Source organism: Nannochloropsis gaditana (genome assembly GCF_000240725.1).
Source record: "Nannochloropsis gaditana CCMP526 unplaced genomic scaffold scaffold163, whole genome shotgun sequence".
In the NCBI taxonomy this organism is placed as follows: Eukaryota; class Eustigmatophyceae; order Eustigmatales; family Monodopsidaceae; genus Microchloropsis; species Microchloropsis gaditana.
Window position 1 is genome coordinate 11,767 of NW_005803790.1, and position 18,166 is coordinate 29,932.

Below are 18,166 nucleotides of genomic sequence, written 5' to 3' on the forward strand. Positions count from 1 at the left end.
TCTCCTCCCTCTTGCTGTCTTTTTCTTCTTTTCTCCTCCTTCCCTCCCTGCCTACACACTCAAGTACTCGTACTTCTTGGCTATGCCTACATCTGGGCACACGTCATAGAGCCGTTCACCCAGCCTCTTCTTCATTTTTTCGCACGGGATCTGGTTGTATACCTGAGCAGCGAAGCCCATCATCAACACCTGGCGTGCCTCCCGGCGTGATATGCCTCTGGACTGAAGGTAGAAAGCTTCGTTCTCGTCGATATCCGCCACCGTGGCCCCGTGCGTGCAGTCCACATCCCCCGAACACACCTCCAAGGTGGGCATGGCGTCCACGGTGCAGGAGTCCGTGAGCATGATGGAGCGAATCAGCTGGTCCGCCGTCACCCCCCGTGCTCGTGGCTCCAATTTCATCCGTCCCTTGAACACGCAGTGGCTGTCCCCACTCACAATGTTGCACTGGTACATGTTACTCTCCCCGCCTTTCCGGCGATGGTGGATGTAGGAGTGGATATCGAGTTCTTGTTCCTCCCCAGTGATGGTCACCCCCTCCGTGTCCACCCGTCCCTCCGTCCCGTTCAAGGTCGCTTGGAAATTGACCCGGCCCAACTCCCCCCCCACGTTCACGAACACGTTCTTGTAGGCGCTCAATTTCTTGGTCGTGACAGAGACCGCGTCAAACATGAGGCCCCTCGGGCCCAGCTCGTTGGCGTGCAAGTGCTGCACTTCCGCCCGTCGGTCCACACGCACCGTGGTGCAGGCATTCGCCAAGGCTGTTCCCGAGCCTATGTCGATGTAGGACTGGACAAATTTTCCTGCCGAGCGTTTTCGCGCCACCACCGCCAAGCGCGGGTGGGAAACTCGCACGTCTTTCTCCCCCTCCGCCCCGCCCTCCCCTTGGCTGGAGGTGGAGACGAAGATAAATTGCACGGGCGCCGACATCTCTCCCCGTTCGTCCACCACCAGGCAGGCCGCGTCTTTCACACAGGCCTGGTTCAAGCACGAAAAGGGCAAGGAACCGGACGCCAACGTGTGCCGGAGCCCGACCTCCGGCGCCCACTCGACCTCCCGGAACAACTCCTCCTGCTCCTCCTTCGAGAACTCAAATATGCTGCCCGCTCTCCACCCCTCCTTCGGCCCTTCCTCCTTTAACCTCGCCACGTGGGACAACTCGGGTCGGTGGACGCCGTCCACGAAGACCACGACCCGTCCTTCGCACACCTCCAAGGTGTGTTCCTCGATCTTCGCCTTCAATGCGGTCACCTGGGCCGGCTGTAGGACCGCGGGAGGCTTCGATGGCCGTCGCCCATACAGACGGCTTAGATCCGTGAACCGCCATGCCTCTTCTCGCCGGGTCGGTGCCCTCGTTTCCCCTGCCAGAAAGCGCTCCACCCCTTCCTCCGTGGCCCGCCCAAAGGCAGGGTGGGGGTCGCGGTCTGCCAAAACAGCGTTGAACCAATCCTTAGCTTGTTCTTCGCGCGATGGAGGCTTGAGCGCGACGGTTTCCGCTTCAATTTCTTTGCTTGACTCCTCGAAAGATGTGGACCGGGGACGGTCAGCGAGGGTGGCCGCGAGACGGGTGTTCTGATGTGATGAGGACGGTAAGAGAGAGCGCGGCGGAGGAGATGAGAGACGTCATCATAAAATCTTCACAACGAGTGATACAGCCGTACGAGGCCTGGACATGTGTCCATAGGGACGATTAAACCCAATATAGTGTCGCATAAATGCTTTGTACCGAATGTAAGGAGGACACGAGGAGGTAGGGACATGACAAAGCACAAATTGGTGGGTGTGGCATCCCAGCAGTGAGCACTCCACACACATCAACGAGTCTACATTTGCGATAGCCTGAGACGCACTTCAGACCAGGAGTGCAAGGACATAAGGTTCAAACTCATCATGCATGCTAGCTTGATGAACCCTAACCTCACTTTCTCGTGAAGCTTGTTGTCCAGCCAACCAAATCAACACGTGCACTACCCTTTTCCTCTTCTCCTGTACGTTATTCCTTACCCTTATGCTATGCTTTTGTTGATGCTGTTGATGCATTATATTGCTTGCTTTTTGTACTCCAATTCCCCCTTGCGCAGGCGGGTTGAAGGGGGCTAGAAAGGCTTGTGCGACTCCTGCTGCTACTGCAGTTGCCGCCATTATGAAGCCCGTACTGGCCCCGCGTCGCCGCGACCCCGTGTATTGCTGCCTCGGAGTCATCTCGATGCAGCACTAGATTGAGAAGGTTGGTTGGGAAAGGAAGCAGGGCTTGTGAATTGGCTTGAAATATGGGAAGGCGAGGCATTTTTTGCGCTTGCATTGAGAACATCACCTCCTGTATCTATATCCATTGCTTAGCGCGCCGGATCAACGTATACACTCAATCTCAGGCCATGGAAATCACCAAGTGCACATTCCGCGGCACAAATTTCCTACGCGAATGAGCTTGCATGTGTATGTTACATGGCTGGCGTCCTTTTCCGTCAATTTGAGGGGGAATTAATCCAGCCCGGGGCTCGCTCGAGGGAAGGGGATGATGAGGACGGAAGAACAACGCCCGGCCGGCGCGCAGGCACCCTGATTGACAACGAAGCACATTTCTCCATGCGCGTAAACCACGCGGGTGGTCGTGTGAAATAAAAGCAAAAGCATGATGAAGCTGATAAGGTACCCACACGTGCGGGTGGAGGACCTGGTGTTGCTGTGTGCCGAGTTTGTTGCCAGCACCACACGATCGTAAGGTAGTGCCTCAATCATGGGCGAATCGTCGACAGGTGATCCTGGGTCGGTGCTTTTGGCGTTCAGTGTACGCAATGTGCAGAATTATTGGTCAAAGGGCAGCTCCTATCGCTTAGTATGCGTATTATCATCAATTAATGGTGTACTGGATAGCCAGAAGTTTTTTTTTCCATCTTTCATCGCGTGATTTCAGTGCCTTATGGTCCTGCTCGTCTTTCGCCATCATCTAGTCTGAAAAACCACCGCACGTCCACCCTTTCGATCACCTTTCGCAGACAATAGAAGAAAATCCTCTTTCTTATTGTTGTGTACACATTAAATTGCCTATTGTCCGGTGATATCCGCGAACTCCACCCCATTTATACCATCCCTTTTTTTGTCTTTTTACGTTACACAGCAGGCCCATGCGGCGTGATCTTCACACTCCAATCGCCTCAAAGAAGGTGCAGCAAATGCATTCACATGAGCGCGAGATGGAAAAAGGAAGGATCCTTCGAATAGATGAAGCGTCTGGGACATCTGAAGCCGAAAAGATGAATCTGCTGGGGGTACGTGTAAGGAGGTGACCGCTCTCTAGTGGGGGAAGTTCTCCACATGGTTTTTGGGATCAGGCTGCCACAGACGCAGCAACTCCTGTTATGCGTGTATAAATATATATATACTTTGTTATTTTTCCAGTGCCCTGTACGACAATCTGTCCAGGATGAAGCTAATCGACCTGGCTTCCACTGACGCGCGTCAGAGCTTTTCCCCGCTTGATGCACTCAAACGCTCCCTCTCCCATGTGCGTAGGAACTTCCCATTGATGACCCTGACACGCCCAAGAAGACTTCTGCCCCGACGATGTCGTTGCTGTCCACTCTTGACACCCTTCCTCGCATCTGGAAGTTCTGCCTGTTGGTTGTGGGACTTTTCTTCTTTTTTGGCGTGCACAACCTCTTGCAAGGTACCAAGAAAGAGTTTTCACGCCTCCGGGAAGTGAACCATCGGCCCTCCATCTCCTTTCTTCCGTTTTCTGCATTCGTCTTCTGTATGTTGCGCGTTGGGACGGTCCCGAAATTTTCTCCCTCTTGCCCCCGTCAACACCTTCCCTGATCATACACCGCCTAACCTGCTGCCTTCCCTCCCTCCCACTGCCCTTCCCCCCGCCTCTGTCTCCGCCCTTCCCTTCCACTGCCCTTCCCCCTGCCTCTCTCTCCGCCCCTCCCTCCAGAGCAAATCATGCACTTCCCCGGCTTCACGTTCGGGTGGTCGTTGGGTTTCTTAGAGGTGTTGGGCGTGACCGTCTTCTCCTACTGGGAGCGGCGATGGTACAAGGAAGCTGGCGTCCGGCGAGGTAGTTGGCGGAGCTATGTGGGCACAACGCTTTGCCTGATGGGGAGCTCATCCCTTGCAAACAAGGTTGGATAGAGGGAGAGGAGGAAGGGAGAGAGGGGAGGAAATGAGGATACGCTGTCGGAGAATTAGCGCCAGGCCCTCTCCCTGCCGCTCATCGCCTCCTCTCTCAAGCGGTATTCACTCCTATACCTCCCTCCCTCTTTACTTCCCTCTTTGCTGTCGCCCTCAACCCCAATCTCCTCCCTCTTGCTGTCTTTTTCTTCTTTTCTGAACCCCCCGTCAGGCGCTAGACTACATTAACTACCCCACGAAGGTCGTATTCCGCTCCTGCAAGCTCATCCCGACCATGGTTATCTCCAGGTAACCTCCTCCTTCCCCACCTCCCTACCTCCCACCCTCACTTCTTCCTTTTTTCACTCCCTCCCACACCTCCTCCGCCTCGCTTCCACAGCGTCATGAATCAGAAGCCGTTCAAGGGCGTCGAGTATGCCGCCGCCGTGGCTGTTTGTGTCGGGCTTATCCTCTTTGCCTTCGCAGATGTCCGAGTGGCGCCATCTTTTTCGCCCTGGTAGGGAGGGATAGACAGGGGAGGTCAAGGCAGGAAAGTCTGGTCGTGAGGCTTTGATGAGTGGGCTGTCAGCAGGTCAAATCGAACAGGAACCTACCCCCTCCCCTGCTCTCCCTCCCTCCCTCATTGCCTCTTCCTCCCTTTTCCTCCTTTTCCGGCTGCAGGGGCATCACTCTCGTTTCCCTCTCTGTGGTCTGCGACGCCGTGCTGCCCAATTTGCAAGAGCGGCTCTTTGCGGAGGGATCGTCCCGCCTGGAAGGTAGGTAAGATGAACGGGGCGACCGGACAGAGGGAGGGAGGGAGGGAGGGAGGGGTCGAGCGATGCGTGGGAGCATATCATCGAGGTGGAGAAAGGAAAAGATGGCGGTAGACCTATCCTGGTCGGTGACTTGTTCCGGGGCGCAAGCGATGCCTGCCGCGAAGGACAACGCACTTCGCCTCCCTTCTTTCATTTTGGCCTTCCTTCCCTCCCTCCCTCCGTCCCTGATATTCCTCCCAGTCACCTTCTACTCCAACATATTGACGCTGGGCCTCATGTCCGTCTCCACACTGCTCTCGGGTGACCTTCTTGGAGCCCTCGCCTACGCCCAAGCCGACCACAAGGCCGCCGTCCTCCTCCTTGTCTATACCTTGCTCGCCTATGTCGCCATATCCCTTCACATGGCTTTGGTCAAATCGTTCGGATCGGTGGCTGCAGTCCTGGTGGGGAACAGCCGGAAAACCATGACGATCTGCCTCTCCTTCCTCTTGTTCCCTAAACCCTTCTCGAATTTATACGTGGTGGGCGGCATGCTGGTCTTGGCAGGACTGACCGTCTCCGTATACGTGAAAAACATGGACAAAAAGAAGGGTGCTGACGATGCGGTCTTAAATTGTAAAGGGGAAGTGGTTGGTCCTACGGCAGTGGGCAACGGAGGGTTGATTCAGCAATAGTACTTGCGAAAAGAGAACGAAGGAACGGGCTTGGCGTCGAAAGGACAAGGAAAGGCGGGGTTGTTTTAAGAACAACTCTGAGTTTGTCGATGGATGACGGGCTTATAGTCACGTCACATGTATATCGAAATAGAATGGATCGTCCGATCGTGAAACAAGAAAGTACCACCTTGCAATGGTGCAGCTTAGTCCGGTCAGTCTGACTGCCTGTAAATCGCTTCAAAGACCGAAATTCCACAGACATGTGCCCACTTTGAGCATTTTAATCCATGTCTCCCTGTGATAGGTGCTTTCGGTCGCTTTACTTCGATCATAGCGCACGGCATTTTTTCACGAAAAGATTCACGGTGATCTCCAAATCAAATCATCAATTCTGTATTGCAGGACATTCTCAAGCATAGTAAAATTACAGATGTACTGATTTTTGCGGTAAAAGGTCACCAAAGGACCTGATAACTTAATTTCCGACTCGAAATCACATTGCCACCGTGGGGCGGGGAGGTTCTTGTCGAGTAATAAGCAAAAGGCCTGAAACGACTATGTGTTTTCATTCCAGTACCATCGAAGATCTCGTACCTGTTATCTCCTACATTACGGTCGCACTGTATGCTCTTCATCGTTGTACGATCTTATGGAAAGGGTATGCGAAATGCATCAAAAGAATTCCTACCTCTAGCCGATGGGATAATAAGCGATCATGCTTTTGATCAAAGAAACGAGTAAAAACCGTCAACACACGAATTTTTCTCCTTTGTGACCCCCCACGCCCATTTTGACACCTTCAGGCTTAAATAAAATGCTGGCATTCGCTTCGAGACGACTGGTAGTCGCCGGTGCTGTCACCCGGGCAGGTATGTAACAAACGTTGAATCGGTGGTATCTGAGTCTTGAGCGTATGTTTATATAGCTTCATTGCTTGTATTTCACGTACCATGATACTGTACTATATGTATCATTAAACGTGAAACGGAGATGTGGCCAGCGCGAGCCTGTGCCACATCACATTTGCCCCGCGGTGCTCTCACTTATCTTTCTCGCAATTAATCTCAATCTTGGCGCCGCGACATTCAGGCACCCGAGGGGCGCTGCCACGCGCATCAAGGCCGAAATATCTCGCATCCACGATGGAAAGAGCCACGTTTGCGTCCCTTCCTGAGCATACTGTGGTGGGAATGCCAGGTACGTGCTGTGAAACGGGGCACGTCGTCGGGACGCCGGCCTGCCCGTCGCGTGACTCGGCAGCCTCCACCTATTTCTGCCGCATTCTCCCGCAGAAATGGGAATGGGGTCGGAGAAAGGGTTCGAGTGGGGGATGTACTTCAAGATGCTCAAAGTTGGTAGCGGTTTTCTCTTCATGGACCTTTGTGAGGTCTTATTTGTGCTGTACTCGTCAATCAACCGTTGGCGGTCAGAGCCACGCTGTCCTGCGATGGATCCAGGCGGTCCAATACTGGATCTAGATTTTAAAAGTGTTCTGAATCCAATTCTCTCATGTCCGACACATCCAACCATGTTCAGCACTTTCGCCCACGATGACCCACGGCAATGTGGCGGTGTGGCACAAGAAGGTTGGTAGGAAGGAAAGCCACGGGGAGGGAGGTGGAAAACCGGGGGGAGTCCCTCGGCGAAAAGCGTGAGCGTGGGTGACGAAAATGGACGGTTGGAGGGAAAGGATGGACCGGACGTTTCTGGGGCCTCGGAGGAGGAAGCCCGGGTAGGGTTACGGTTAGGGTTAGGGTTGGAGACTTGGGGGGAGGACGCGGCGGTGGTCAGGGGTGGGGGGGGGGGGGAAGTATCAACATGAAGGTCCACTTTCTCGCTGGCTCACATTTCATCTGCACTTTTTTTGCTCCCTTTCTTCCCAGGAAGGCGATGAAATCGGGCCGGGCGATGCCCTGTGCGACATCGAGACGGACAAGGCAACCATGGCCTTCGAAGCGCAGGTATGTCAGGGTGGCTACAAGGGGGAGGGGGGGGACACAGTGCCGGAGAAATGACAGCTGGAAAGGCGGAAGCTGGGCGTCAAGTCTCACCCTCTGAGAAAGGGGTAGCGGGAGGTATGAATGAGGCTCCCTGCCGGGGGATAGGGTGGGAAGGGGAAGATGCCCCGCAGGCACCTTACGCACCTTACCCACACCTTTGTAATCCGAGTTGAATTTTTCTACCCGCCCCTGCACCGTCTTCTCCCCCCTGCATTTCCCTATCTTTTTTCTTCCTTTTCATTAGGATGAGGGAGCCGTGGCCAAAATCCTAGTCGAAGAGGGCACGAGCGACATTGCCGTCGGATCACCCATCATGGTGAGCAGCCCCCCTCCCCCTCCCTCTTTCCCTCCCTCCCTACCTCCCTCGACCACTCCCCCGCTGCACCCCTGCCCCCTTCCCACCCCTCTCTCCTCTCTTCTCCCCCCCCTTCCCCTGTGTCAGGTCATCGTCGAGTCCAAAGATGACGTGGCCGCCTTCGCCGATTTTACTCTCGCGCAAGCCAGCCCGCCCCCGCTGCTGTAGCCAAGGAAGAAGATGCTCCTCCTCCCTCTCCCCCTCCCCCTCCTTCTCCTCCTCAAGACACGGCACCGCCTCCTCCCCTTCGTCCTCCTTCCCCATCAAGCCCCCCCCCTCCCTCCTGTCACGCAGACATCCCCTCCGCCGGCGAAGACTGCGTCCCCTCCCTCCCCTCCTCCTCCCCCCCCCCCTCCCCCCCTTCCTCCCCCTCTCCCTCGATACCAGATGAGTCCTATGCCTTCAAACGCTGGGGAACTTTCGCCCGGGGCGGGGCTTTGGCGAAGAGGTAGGAGGGAAGGGAATTTCGTGCCTGACATGTCTTTAAAAAGAAAGGGGATTTCAGATGTCGGATTCAATCGTCTCATTGGCGGTTTTTGTGAGGTATCTGTGGCCCTCTTGTATACCTGCGAAGCTGGGAATGTTCCTCTTCTCCATGCATTTCTTTTAAAATTTTCCTCCTTTTTTATCCCTTTTTTTGTCATTTGTGGGTCGTTGTCTTTCTTTTCTGGTCTTGATCGCTGTCTCCTTTTCTATCATGAGAATGACTGTGAAAGGGATTAGGCTGATATTTAGCGCTTAACGATTGAAGATTTCTTAAACTAGCAGTCCATCATTTCTTCTGCGAAATCTGATCCTTTCTTTACTCTCCCGTTGACCGCAGTCTTAGCAAGGCGCAAAAGGCATACGTGGATGCCTTCGGCTCCACTGGTCAAACGCCTATGTGACAGGAAGAGATCAGTCTTACCGCCAGAGGTGGAGCATCCCGCAGAGTTTGATACCTATCAAATCAGGATTGGATCGTGTACGAAGGAAAAGGGAAAAGGCAGACAAGGATAGAGAGGACTTTTTTGGGAAAGGTTATGGGTATAGAAGTTGCTGATTGATTAAATCAATCGATGCCATTAGATTTCACCCATATATGAGGAAGAAGAAATTGATCGATTTCATGGTCGGGGTACGAGAATTAAATGTTGTCGCAGTTTTGCGGCACGAATTTCTTTCGGGATTAGCAAGTTATTTGAATGAACTTTTCTGTCGCATTGTGTTTGGTTTTTCCATTTGATCGGGGGAAAATATCCATATCTCCCGAAAATGACTCTAGCAACATGAATCAAGGTCCTCCCATGGCTTTTCAAATGCATCGATGTGCAGGACACAGGAAACACTACAAGGGGGCTTGCATTGGGGGCCTCACTAGACTCAACTATTTGTGCAGATTGACAGCATAGTGAAAATTAATTCTCATGCCGCACCAACCGTCCCTTTCCAAGTGAGCAATTTTTCTCTTCCTACCTGTTAGGGTTCAGGCTTACGGTCCAATTCATTGTTTATTTTTATTTTTCTACAAAAATTGCACATCTTTCTTTTGTGCATACAACAGGAATGGCACACTCGGTAGAAAATATACACGACAACAGCCTGGTGACTAAAAAAACTGTTTTCTTCTTAAGCCGCTATCCGCCGTGTGATAGTCGCCTCGCGAGAAGTTCGTGACGTACGCTTTTAACGGGAGTTGCATTTGTATTGGGGCGCGAGTGAGAAAGAAAGCCGACATCGGTATCAACTCTCGTCAAAACTCAGGAGAGGAATCAACATCAAAAATTCTTGTTGTCATAAGGCGTCCTGAAGCTCGTTAATATACTTACAATTTTGCATCATTCAGTAGTTTTGACGGGCATATAGGAATGGCGTCAGACCTTAACGGCCCCGATGCCCCAGCAGAAGCCGTTATCTCAGTCTTATTTTCCTGTCATGTGTTCAAGTTCCTATTCTCTGTCCCCCGCATCTTTGGGCTTTGCCGGGGGATTTTCGTGCTCTCTGTAATTTTTGTACGTGACGAGTGTGTTTCTAGTGAGCAAGTACCCAGAGCTTCCCGTCGTTGGGAGCTGTACCTGTCTACAGACGTGCAGCGTGGTGGTGCGGGATGTGGCGTAGGCAAGAAAGCTCTTGGGCTTGTGCTTACAGTTTAGGCGCTTAATGTTTTCCCTTTCAAACAGTGCGACATGGTAGCCACTCGAGTTTCCAAGAATACGTGCACCGCCTGTCGAAGTGCCAAGGTAAGATTTGGATCAAGGATGCTGATGCAAAAGAGGATCTCGTGTCACATTTCACCTCGACCACTGCGAATCGAGCGAGTGACGTTGTTCATGTCCTCACTTATGCATGGCATGTATTGCAACTGTACCATCCTGACAGATCCGATGCAACCGTGGTGAACCATCGTGCGAACGGTAAGAGAAAGTACACGGATGTAATCCATGATTTTACCACTTAGGAGCTCAATTTGATTTGGGCATCTCGAAGAATGTTCCTGAGCGTTGAGCGAGTGGTCTTGTAGGTAATCAAAAAGTCACGTCTCACAAGCCAGAAATTCAACGAACCGCTGCAGCAATACATTAGAAAGCCGACTGCAGTCTCATTTATTGTTGGACTCTCAAGATTTGCAATATCCGTTCCTTCCGCCTTACGCATTTCTTGCCCATAAACCCTGACGCCCGCACAGATGCACCAAATTGGGTATCGCATGTATTGAACAAGTGCGCACCCAAGGGCGGCCACGTAAGACCCAGGCCTTGACATTGCTCAATGAGATTTACGAGTCTTCGAATCCGCATAACGGCGCACCAAACCCGCCATGCCCATCGTCTCTCCACGCCTGCGGGTCGTCTGAGTCGGGGTCTTCGGCTACCCAAAGCATCGAGAACTCCAGTACTGACGGTAAAACCCCCGGCTTTCTACTTGCCACGGATGCAGCCGTGAACCCTGTTGGTGCTGCTCCCGGACGTCTTCGCCTCGCCGAGTACCCCGTCTCCACCCTCGCTACCGACCTCTCCCATGGCTTTGCCAGCCTCCACTACCGGGGCCAGAGCGACACAGAGAAAACCATCGCCGTCCTGTACGTCACGTTTCTCACGATAGATGTCCTGACTTGGTGCAATGTGAGGGGGTGGAGCAACGCCATTGTATAATTTTTCCCCTCGTGTGGTCTGACAAGATTTCTCTCTTTGCCTGTCTCGTCTCCGTCACAGCCGCGCCTGGAACCTCATGTCGGGCACGCATCGGCAGGATAGCTCTTACGGGGCCTTCAATCAAGTGGTGCGAGCCTTGGCGCTGGACCACGTCACGGCCATTCTCGTGCAGCAACGTCCTCCAAACTGCCGGGATATGCCGCCTGGTACCCCTCTGTATGGGCCCATGTCCGAGGTTTCTGACGACAGCGATCCTAGCGATCTTTTGCACGAAGGGTTTCGTGGTTTTGAAAGTGGAGAAGGGAAAGCCGTGGCGTACTATGTGATGGAAGGCGGGCACGTACGCCTGAGCGTCAATCCCCTCTTTGAGTCCATGCTCATGTCGATGACCGACGCCCTCTCCCTTCTCGAACATCACCGGATGCTTCCCATTTTCCTGTGGGGGTGCCTTTTCACCCCGTTCTCCCAACGAAAGCTCTACGGTCGCTTGTCCCAGGCCATCTTTTCCGCCGCTTCGCCTGTAGGGGAAGTGACAATGGATTTGGAATGTCTGGGTCGGAAAGGGGAACCCTTCTGGGGCCGCACGTCTGTGCGGCATGTCGTGGAGGATGAAGGCGCCTACGCTTCTTGCATCATTTCTATTGAATTGCTACGGGTCGATGAGATTTGTCCTTCGTATTCACCTCTGCATGCTGCCCGCCCAGTCATGGATCGGAACAGGCGATCTTCAAATGTGAACAGTGAAAAGGACGTCTCGGAAACGTATCCTGACAACACGACTGGACCTGCCGCTGCCACTGCTTTCACAGGATCAAAGGCATCGTTTCGAGATGGAATAGGCCATGGGTGGGACAAGAATTTGGGGGGAGTCGGTGACAACATCGTTGGGCCTGCCGCGAGTCTCAGGGGCCGGGAGGAGCTCAGTAATGACTTTAAACACAGGCCACTGACCCGCCGTCGGCACAAACGTAAATGTCAAGACACGAACGGGCCATGGGACGGGACTGAGTTGGATTGGGAGGGCCTTGGTATCAGCCATAGTCATGACGGAGGCAGTCTGTGGAGGGAACCGGGAGGGAAGGACTCCCATTTTTACGTCTCTGAGCCGCAACTTGCAGCCCTGACTGGATTTCAGGAAGCACATTCATGGCAGCAGCAGCCGCCGCATCAGAATGTAGTTGTTCAGTCGCAGTCATCATGGGTGCAGCGACGACAAAATCAGACCAAGAAACAGCACCAGACTCACCAGGAGCAAATGCAGACACTGCACCATAACCACCAATTACAGCCACACGAGCAGTACCAGGTGTGGCAAAGGCAACGACAGCAACAATCCCGCCACCGTCAGCAGCAGTATCGAAACGTTCCAAAAGAATATTTGTACTATCCAAGTTCGCAGCCGCCCCCGCAGCAGCAGCAGCAGCAGCAACAACAACATGCCCAACGATCACGAGAATATGAAGCATGGCAAAGTCAACAGCAGCCCTCCAGGCAGCCGCAACGACAACTGACTGACCAGTCTCAGCAAAAGCGTCAGCAAGATCAGCAGCTATGCTGGCAAGTCAAAGAAGAGGTTGCGACAACAAAAAGTAGTGGAGAGACTTCGGAAGGGATCGAAGAAGGAGAGCATAGGGGAGCGTGGAATTGTCCCGACGGGCAGAGCGCCTATCCGCATGAACCCAGCATCATGGAGTTCCAGACCACTCTGCTTTCCTTAGCAGCCTTTTCCGTGCATGGCTCACATATGGCAAACAGCCCTAGCGCGACCAGTACCGGGAAGGTGTTTAGACAAACCTCGGCAGGACTGGAAGGGGCGGAGGAGCAAAAGATGGTCTCGACAGATGGTGACGAAACGCTCGATTTTGATGATTTGATGAAATGCGACTTCGATTGGAGCATCCTGACCTCCTCGCCGCTCGTGCGTTTGAGTGGAGCTCCCCCCACACCACTGTTGACGAAGTCCCCTTCGCTGGTGCCCTTATCCCGTACCAGCTCCATCACCACGACCACAACTTACATCCCGAAAAGCAGCCGGCAGCCGGTGGTCAATCCCTCTCTTTCTCTGCATTCGACAGTCGGTTGCCTACCATTGCATGTACAGAATGAGGGTTCGGACGCTGAAAGCTGGCTTACGACTGTTGTCTAAGAGATGCGCTAGACTAGGCGGGGAATGAGAGCTAGGGCACTGTGCAAGCTTGTGCCCCTTGACAACTTGTTTCAAACAATGCTGGGTATTGCGTATGTATGTAGGAAAGGAAGAAACACTCTTCTATGTCTCCATAAAAAACATCCCGCCAGAAGACTAATTCACGGGAAGCAAAAGATAATGGTGATTACGAAAGAGCATAATACAAGCCATGCGCACGTCGAAAAGCACAACATTAAATTGTAGCTGACTTATTACTAGTACAATATCTTCATTTATTTACTTTCGATGTCAGTGAGGTCATTAGAAATATCCGTTCGGCCGAGATCAAGTAGTGCCAAATTAAATATCACTATCGATATCCAACGAGATTGCCTGGGCATAATAGGTTGACAAAGCAGCTATGCAGCATTCTTTGACTTGTGCATGCTTTGCACAAGTGGGCCTTCTCTGTATGTATCGCGCCCTTTCCATCTTTCTCGTCCGTTTTTCCACCAAATGGCAACGCTCTGCCTATTTTTGCACATAGAGCTCCACGATCAGGTCACCAAAGCCTCCACCCTGTAATGGTCATTTCTTTGCTTGAGCAAGCAGCAGGAGGAAACCCAATGTCCATCCACTAGCCCGACACCTTTTTCCGCTTCCCCCCCTTCTTTTATCCGACCTCTCTCACCTTTTTCGGCATACCCCCTCCTTTTTCCCGCAGTCGAAGGAGGCTCCCATCCCGAGGCACTCTCCCTCTTTCCACTTTCACCTTCACCTCTCTTCCGTTCAAGAGGGGGACCTTGACGACGATATCCTTGGCGGCCTGCACACAGAAAAGGGGGAAGATCCCAAGAAATTACTAATTGAATGAACACCATGCCCACAAACCTCTCCTTGCGTCCATCACGCGGACATCAAAATTCCGGGGCCTTCTTACCATGCTACGATCCACATTCAAGCCATTACCCCCATCCGGCCCCCAAGACTTCCTCCACCCTCCAGGTTCCAAGATCCCTTTTTCCTCCCATCTCTCCACGTCTCCTCACCTGCGCGGTGCTCAATCCTTTCCTCCAGACCAGGTCGTCGCCACGCCGGGTAAAATACCGGTGGCGTGCCTCCACCAGGATGAAAACCACGGGTGGGAAAGGGGACGAGGGAGGGAAGGAAGGAGGGCTGGAGGGAGCGGCGGCGAATTGGATCTTGGTCCCGGCCTTCCAGCCACGCTTTATTTCCACGCGGAAGGTTTTTTCTCTGTACCGGAAGGAGCCATGGGTGACGGAGGCGTAAGGCGACAGAGGTGTATTTGGGAAGTTTCCCGAGGGATAAGGAGGAAGCGAGGCAACGAGAAAAAGCGCGCAGAAAGCAATGGGGAAACAGGCGATCTAGCCCTTCCAGCCAGCGTGCGGAACTCCGGAGTTCAGAATACACATACTGGATTCCTACTACTTGAAGCAAAAAACTCCCCGGCTCATTTTTCCCTTCCTCCCGCCCTCCCGCCCTCCCGCTTTACCTCCTCCCTGAGTGCACCGTCACATGCCTCGTGGTTCCACGGTAGAGCTCCTCTAGACTACACACCATTTTTTCCTGCTTCGCAGACTGTTGTTGCTGCTGCTGCCATCGTCGTTGTTGTTGCTGGTACCCTTGGAAACCGCGAGAACCACCCATCGGATCCGGCCGTGCATTGGCGCCCGGGCTGGCGGAAGGACGAAGGAGGGAGGGAGGGAGGAAGGGAGGGGCGTTGTGAGGTCATCTCTTTGCTAGTTTTAATGGCTCTGCACGATTCATTGGTGAGCGCTCTGGTGCGGCTTTCGCTTTGAGCGCGTTTATTAACCTCAGCTGTGCACTGTCCGTTTCTCCGCCTTTACCTCTCGAGGCGACCTGCCTCCCCTGACCCTTTCCACAGTAATCTACCCACCACTCACCCGAAAAACATGTCTCCAAAAAAGCGCTCAAAAACATCCTCCGCTGCAAAGCCCCCTCCACCCCCTCCTCCCCCTCCTCCCCCGTCGAAAGGGCTGGGCCCGCCTCGGTACTCCCTGCCGTTGAAGAAAAATCGAGTCCCGCCGTCACCCCCATTAAACCCTCTAGCCCGACTTGCTCCGCCGGGGAAACCATAACCTCCTGGACCCTGAGGGGGAACGCCGCCCGCTGAGGCCCTGTGGGAAAGCAAGGAGTGTAAGACGTTGCATCTCCCTAACGGATCTGCCTCCGTTCCTCGTTGTCTTGCGCGCCCAAACTGGTCATTTCTAGCCTTTACCAAGGCTATATGTCACCAAGACCGCCTTCCGTTTCTCCTTTTCTTCCTTTCTACGTTGTCCGTGATGATAATCCTAACCCTTACCCTAACCCGAACCCCTCTCCACTCCTCCCTTTTCGCTTACCGCACGCCCTCTTCGCCGTAGGTATCGTAAATTTTTCGTTTCTTGGGATCACTGAGCACTTCGTACGCTTCAGTGATGGACTTGAACTTTTTCTCGGCCTCTGATCGTTTGTCTGGCGACACTTTATCTGATTCCATGGATAGAAAGGAAGACGTGAGGACGAAGAGCAGAGTACAACTGATCATCCCTACTGACCTGGATGAGTTTTGACCGCCATGCGCCTGTAAGCTCTAGCTATATCTTTTTTGTTGGCATCGCGTTTCAGGCCCAAACGGGTATAGTAGTCACTTTGGCTGCGCGCGGAGGCACCAGCACCGTCCACGGCGAGGAGGACCAGGCATAGGAGCTTGAGTGACAGGAGAAGAAATGGGGAGTTGAAGGTCCGACCTCTTGCCATTCTTCTTCTCTTGCTACGAGGGAGGGGAGGCGGTAACGAACGCTGGCTCGAGCTGGCGGGTGGAACGATTGTAGGAGGGAGTGCAGGCATCCTCGGCGGAAGGGAAGGTTTCAGCATATACCCTTGTGTGCTCTATTGCGCACGTTCTCTTTCTATGCCTCTTCTCCTTGTTTGAGGGGATTCTTGGGACCTTGTATGTATTTGATAAACAGGAAGGGCGTGTGAGATGAGCGCATTATTTTGTTTTGAAGCGAGCAGACAACCTTGTCCTCGACAAACGCTGCTTGCCACCTACATCAGAAAAGAACGCACGTTGTGAACCATGATGGTTTTCGTAAAACATCATCGCGCCACTGATAGGCTTTGAACGCATTAAACTACCAGCATTTGACCGCCCTCCGTTTTCGAGTGACCTATGATAAATTAATTTGTGCACAAAAGGGAGCTTCTGCTCGAAAGCCGCTACCTACATGGGAGCTTATTTCGCGGAAATATTGCAATATCGCTCAGAGTTATTTTCCCCTTTTCGGCTACATTGTTCTAGCGTGAGGGGTAAAAACGAGGAACTAGCGAAAAAAAATCGTAATTATCCCTAAATTACCATGTCATTATTTTCCAACCCGGGGCATCCATTTTTTTCCTGAGAAAAGATAACGAAAAGCATCATCGGAGTATAAGCTCTAGATAAAATGCACGCGTGATCGCATGGATCAGCTTTGATCAAGACCAGTTGGTGTGCAATATTTCTAAAGCTATCTGATTCGGTAACAAATCATGCTCTGTTTCCATTTGGAGGACTATACAGCTGAAATTAAGATAAATCGTCTTGAACTGGGTCCTCTTTATGATACGGGGGCAGGAGAAGTGCCTTTCATTTCTTTGTGATTAATGAATTGGAGTAATGAAAACAAGCATGGCTGGATAAATGAACACCTTGCCCCATCCTTAAGCATGTAAATGCACAAAAAAACATTTCGTGCTTCAGTTCTAACATAACCGTTCCATTCATGTCCGCGGATATGCAGATTATTTTTTTCCCCCTTTTTCGCGCCATTGTTGCGATCCTCAACCCGAAGCGGTTGCTGGACGGCGGGAACGAGGGGGACGGCTTTTTTTTCTCCGTGTACGTTATTTTTTCCGCACCAGCAAACTGGAGATTGCTAATCTAGACTCATGTGATGGAATTTCAGTGGTTATTCTATGCGGTCCAGGTTAGGGTGAAGGTTAGATGTGCCAGAGCTTGTGGCAGGTTCTCGCTCGCCAGAAACAAAGAGAGGAGGGAGGAGGTCGGTTTCCCGCCCTCCTCCACCTACAAAAATACATTACAAATTACGTACATTTAATTGCCCTAATTCCTCCCATGATTCCTACAGGCTTATTAAACTAGCATATTTATTTATTCGAGGAAAGCCTACCATTCATCAAGTCGTGAAGATGGCTCCGCAGTCCACTTCGCCGCGCCTACATGATAGCAGGGGACGGGGCACATGCAGAAGCAGCAATGTTGTCTTTGAACGCGCAAACCCCCTATTCGAAGGCACTTTGGACATAGAAGTGTGCCGTCAAGGCATGCAAGGAGAGCAAAATCAGTCACAGGAGCTTTCCAGGGAGGTATGAAGCCATGCCCGAGTTAGGCGCCTTCTATAAACCGCATGTCTCTTCTTCTTCTCCCGCATCTATATTTTTATAATTTAATGTCTGCCATGCACAATGTTTGTTGCGCCTTTGTCAGGAGCTCATTAGGCCCCTCTACCTGTCACTTTCCTCCCCACCTTATCTGTCCGTACAGATGGTACCTCTCACCCTCCGGGTCCTGACCGGCACTGCAAACTCCACCTACACAACATCTAATCAAGTTGGCAACTACAGCCGGAGCGAGCATGTGCTACGTATTGAAATAACCCAGTACGACAACCCAACCGAGGAGAAAGCCGGCGACGAGGACGCTGCCGCCTCCTACTTCCTCTACACGCTGGACGTATCCGAGAGCGAGTACCCGATTTTAAAGCGGGATCAGAGCCTGCTGGTCGACTTCGCCGATTTTCCCGACCAATTCATTGGCTTGGTCGCTCAGTGTCGGGTTTCCCATTCCAGCACCAACGCCTCCCAACGTTCATCTGCCGCATCTTGCGACACAATCCCAGCTGAGGTCCCCCCTCCCTACCGCGCCCGTCTCACTCTGGCAACCTCTTCCGCCTTGTCGACTTCTCCTTCTTCTTCTGCGGTCTT

The 18,166-nt window shown here is 52.7% G+C and overlaps 5 protein-coding genes across 5 annotated transcripts; 3 read left to right on the forward strand and 2 right to left on the reverse strand.

Annotated features, from left to right (window-relative positions):
* Positions 1-32: 32 nt before the first annotated feature.
* On the reverse strand, positions 33-2,216 carry NGA_0674500 (assembly protein). Its single transcript, XM_005855576.1, has 2 exons — positions 2,005-2,216; positions 33-1,572 (listed from the first exon to the last, which is right to left on the reverse strand). Exons 1-2 carry the CDS (start codon positions 2,200-2,202, stop codon positions 52-54), a joined length of 1,719 nt encoding a protein of 572 aa, XP_005855638.1. The 5' UTR covers positions 2,203-2,216; the 3' UTR covers positions 33-51.
* An 898-nt stretch (positions 2,217-3,114) lies between these two features.
* On the forward strand, positions 3,115-5,748 carry NGA_0674000 (solute carrier family member b3). The gene is made up of 5 exons (XM_005855571.1): positions 3,115-3,269; positions 4,343-4,419; positions 4,511-4,627; positions 4,792-4,886; positions 5,127-5,748. Exons 1-5 carry the CDS (start codon positions 3,126-3,128, stop codon positions 5,558-5,560), a joined length of 867 nt encoding a protein of 288 aa, XP_005855633.1. The 5' UTR covers positions 3,115-3,125; the 3' UTR covers positions 5,561-5,748.
* A 586-nt stretch (positions 5,749-6,334) lies between these two features.
* On the forward strand, positions 6,335-9,006 carry NGA_0674100 (dihydrolipoyllysine-residue acetyltransferase component 1 of pyruvate dehydrogenase complex). Its single transcript, XM_005855572.1, has 5 exons — positions 6,335-6,411; positions 7,079-7,128; positions 7,426-7,503; positions 7,787-7,858; positions 8,721-9,006. Exons 1-5 carry the CDS (start codon positions 6,357-6,359, stop codon positions 8,724-8,726), a joined length of 261 nt encoding a protein of 86 aa, XP_005855634.1. The 5' UTR covers positions 6,335-6,356; the 3' UTR covers positions 8,727-9,006.
* Positions 9,007-10,062: 1,056 nt separating this feature from the next.
* Positions 10,063-13,174, forward strand: NGA_0674310 (uncharacterized protein; the record flags this gene model as incomplete). The annotated part of the gene is made up of 4 exons (XM_005855573.1): positions 10,063-10,116; positions 10,335-10,393; positions 10,563-10,955; positions 11,089-13,174. 4 exons carry the CDS (start codon positions 10,063-10,065, stop codon positions 13,172-13,174), a joined length of 2,592 nt encoding a protein of 863 aa, XP_005855635.1.
* A 688-nt stretch (positions 13,175-13,862) lies between these two features.
* Positions 13,863-15,973, reverse strand: NGA_0674600 (uncharacterized protein; the record flags this gene model as incomplete). Its single annotated transcript, XM_005855577.1, has 6 exons — positions 15,736-15,973; positions 15,541-15,667; positions 15,082-15,315; positions 14,670-14,852; positions 14,206-14,410; positions 13,863-13,982 (listed from the first exon to the last, which is right to left on the reverse strand). Coding segments are annotated over exons 1-6 (1,071 nt in total), but the record flags the coding sequence as incomplete, so codon positions are not given.
* Positions 15,974-18,166: the final 2,193 nt, after the last annotated feature.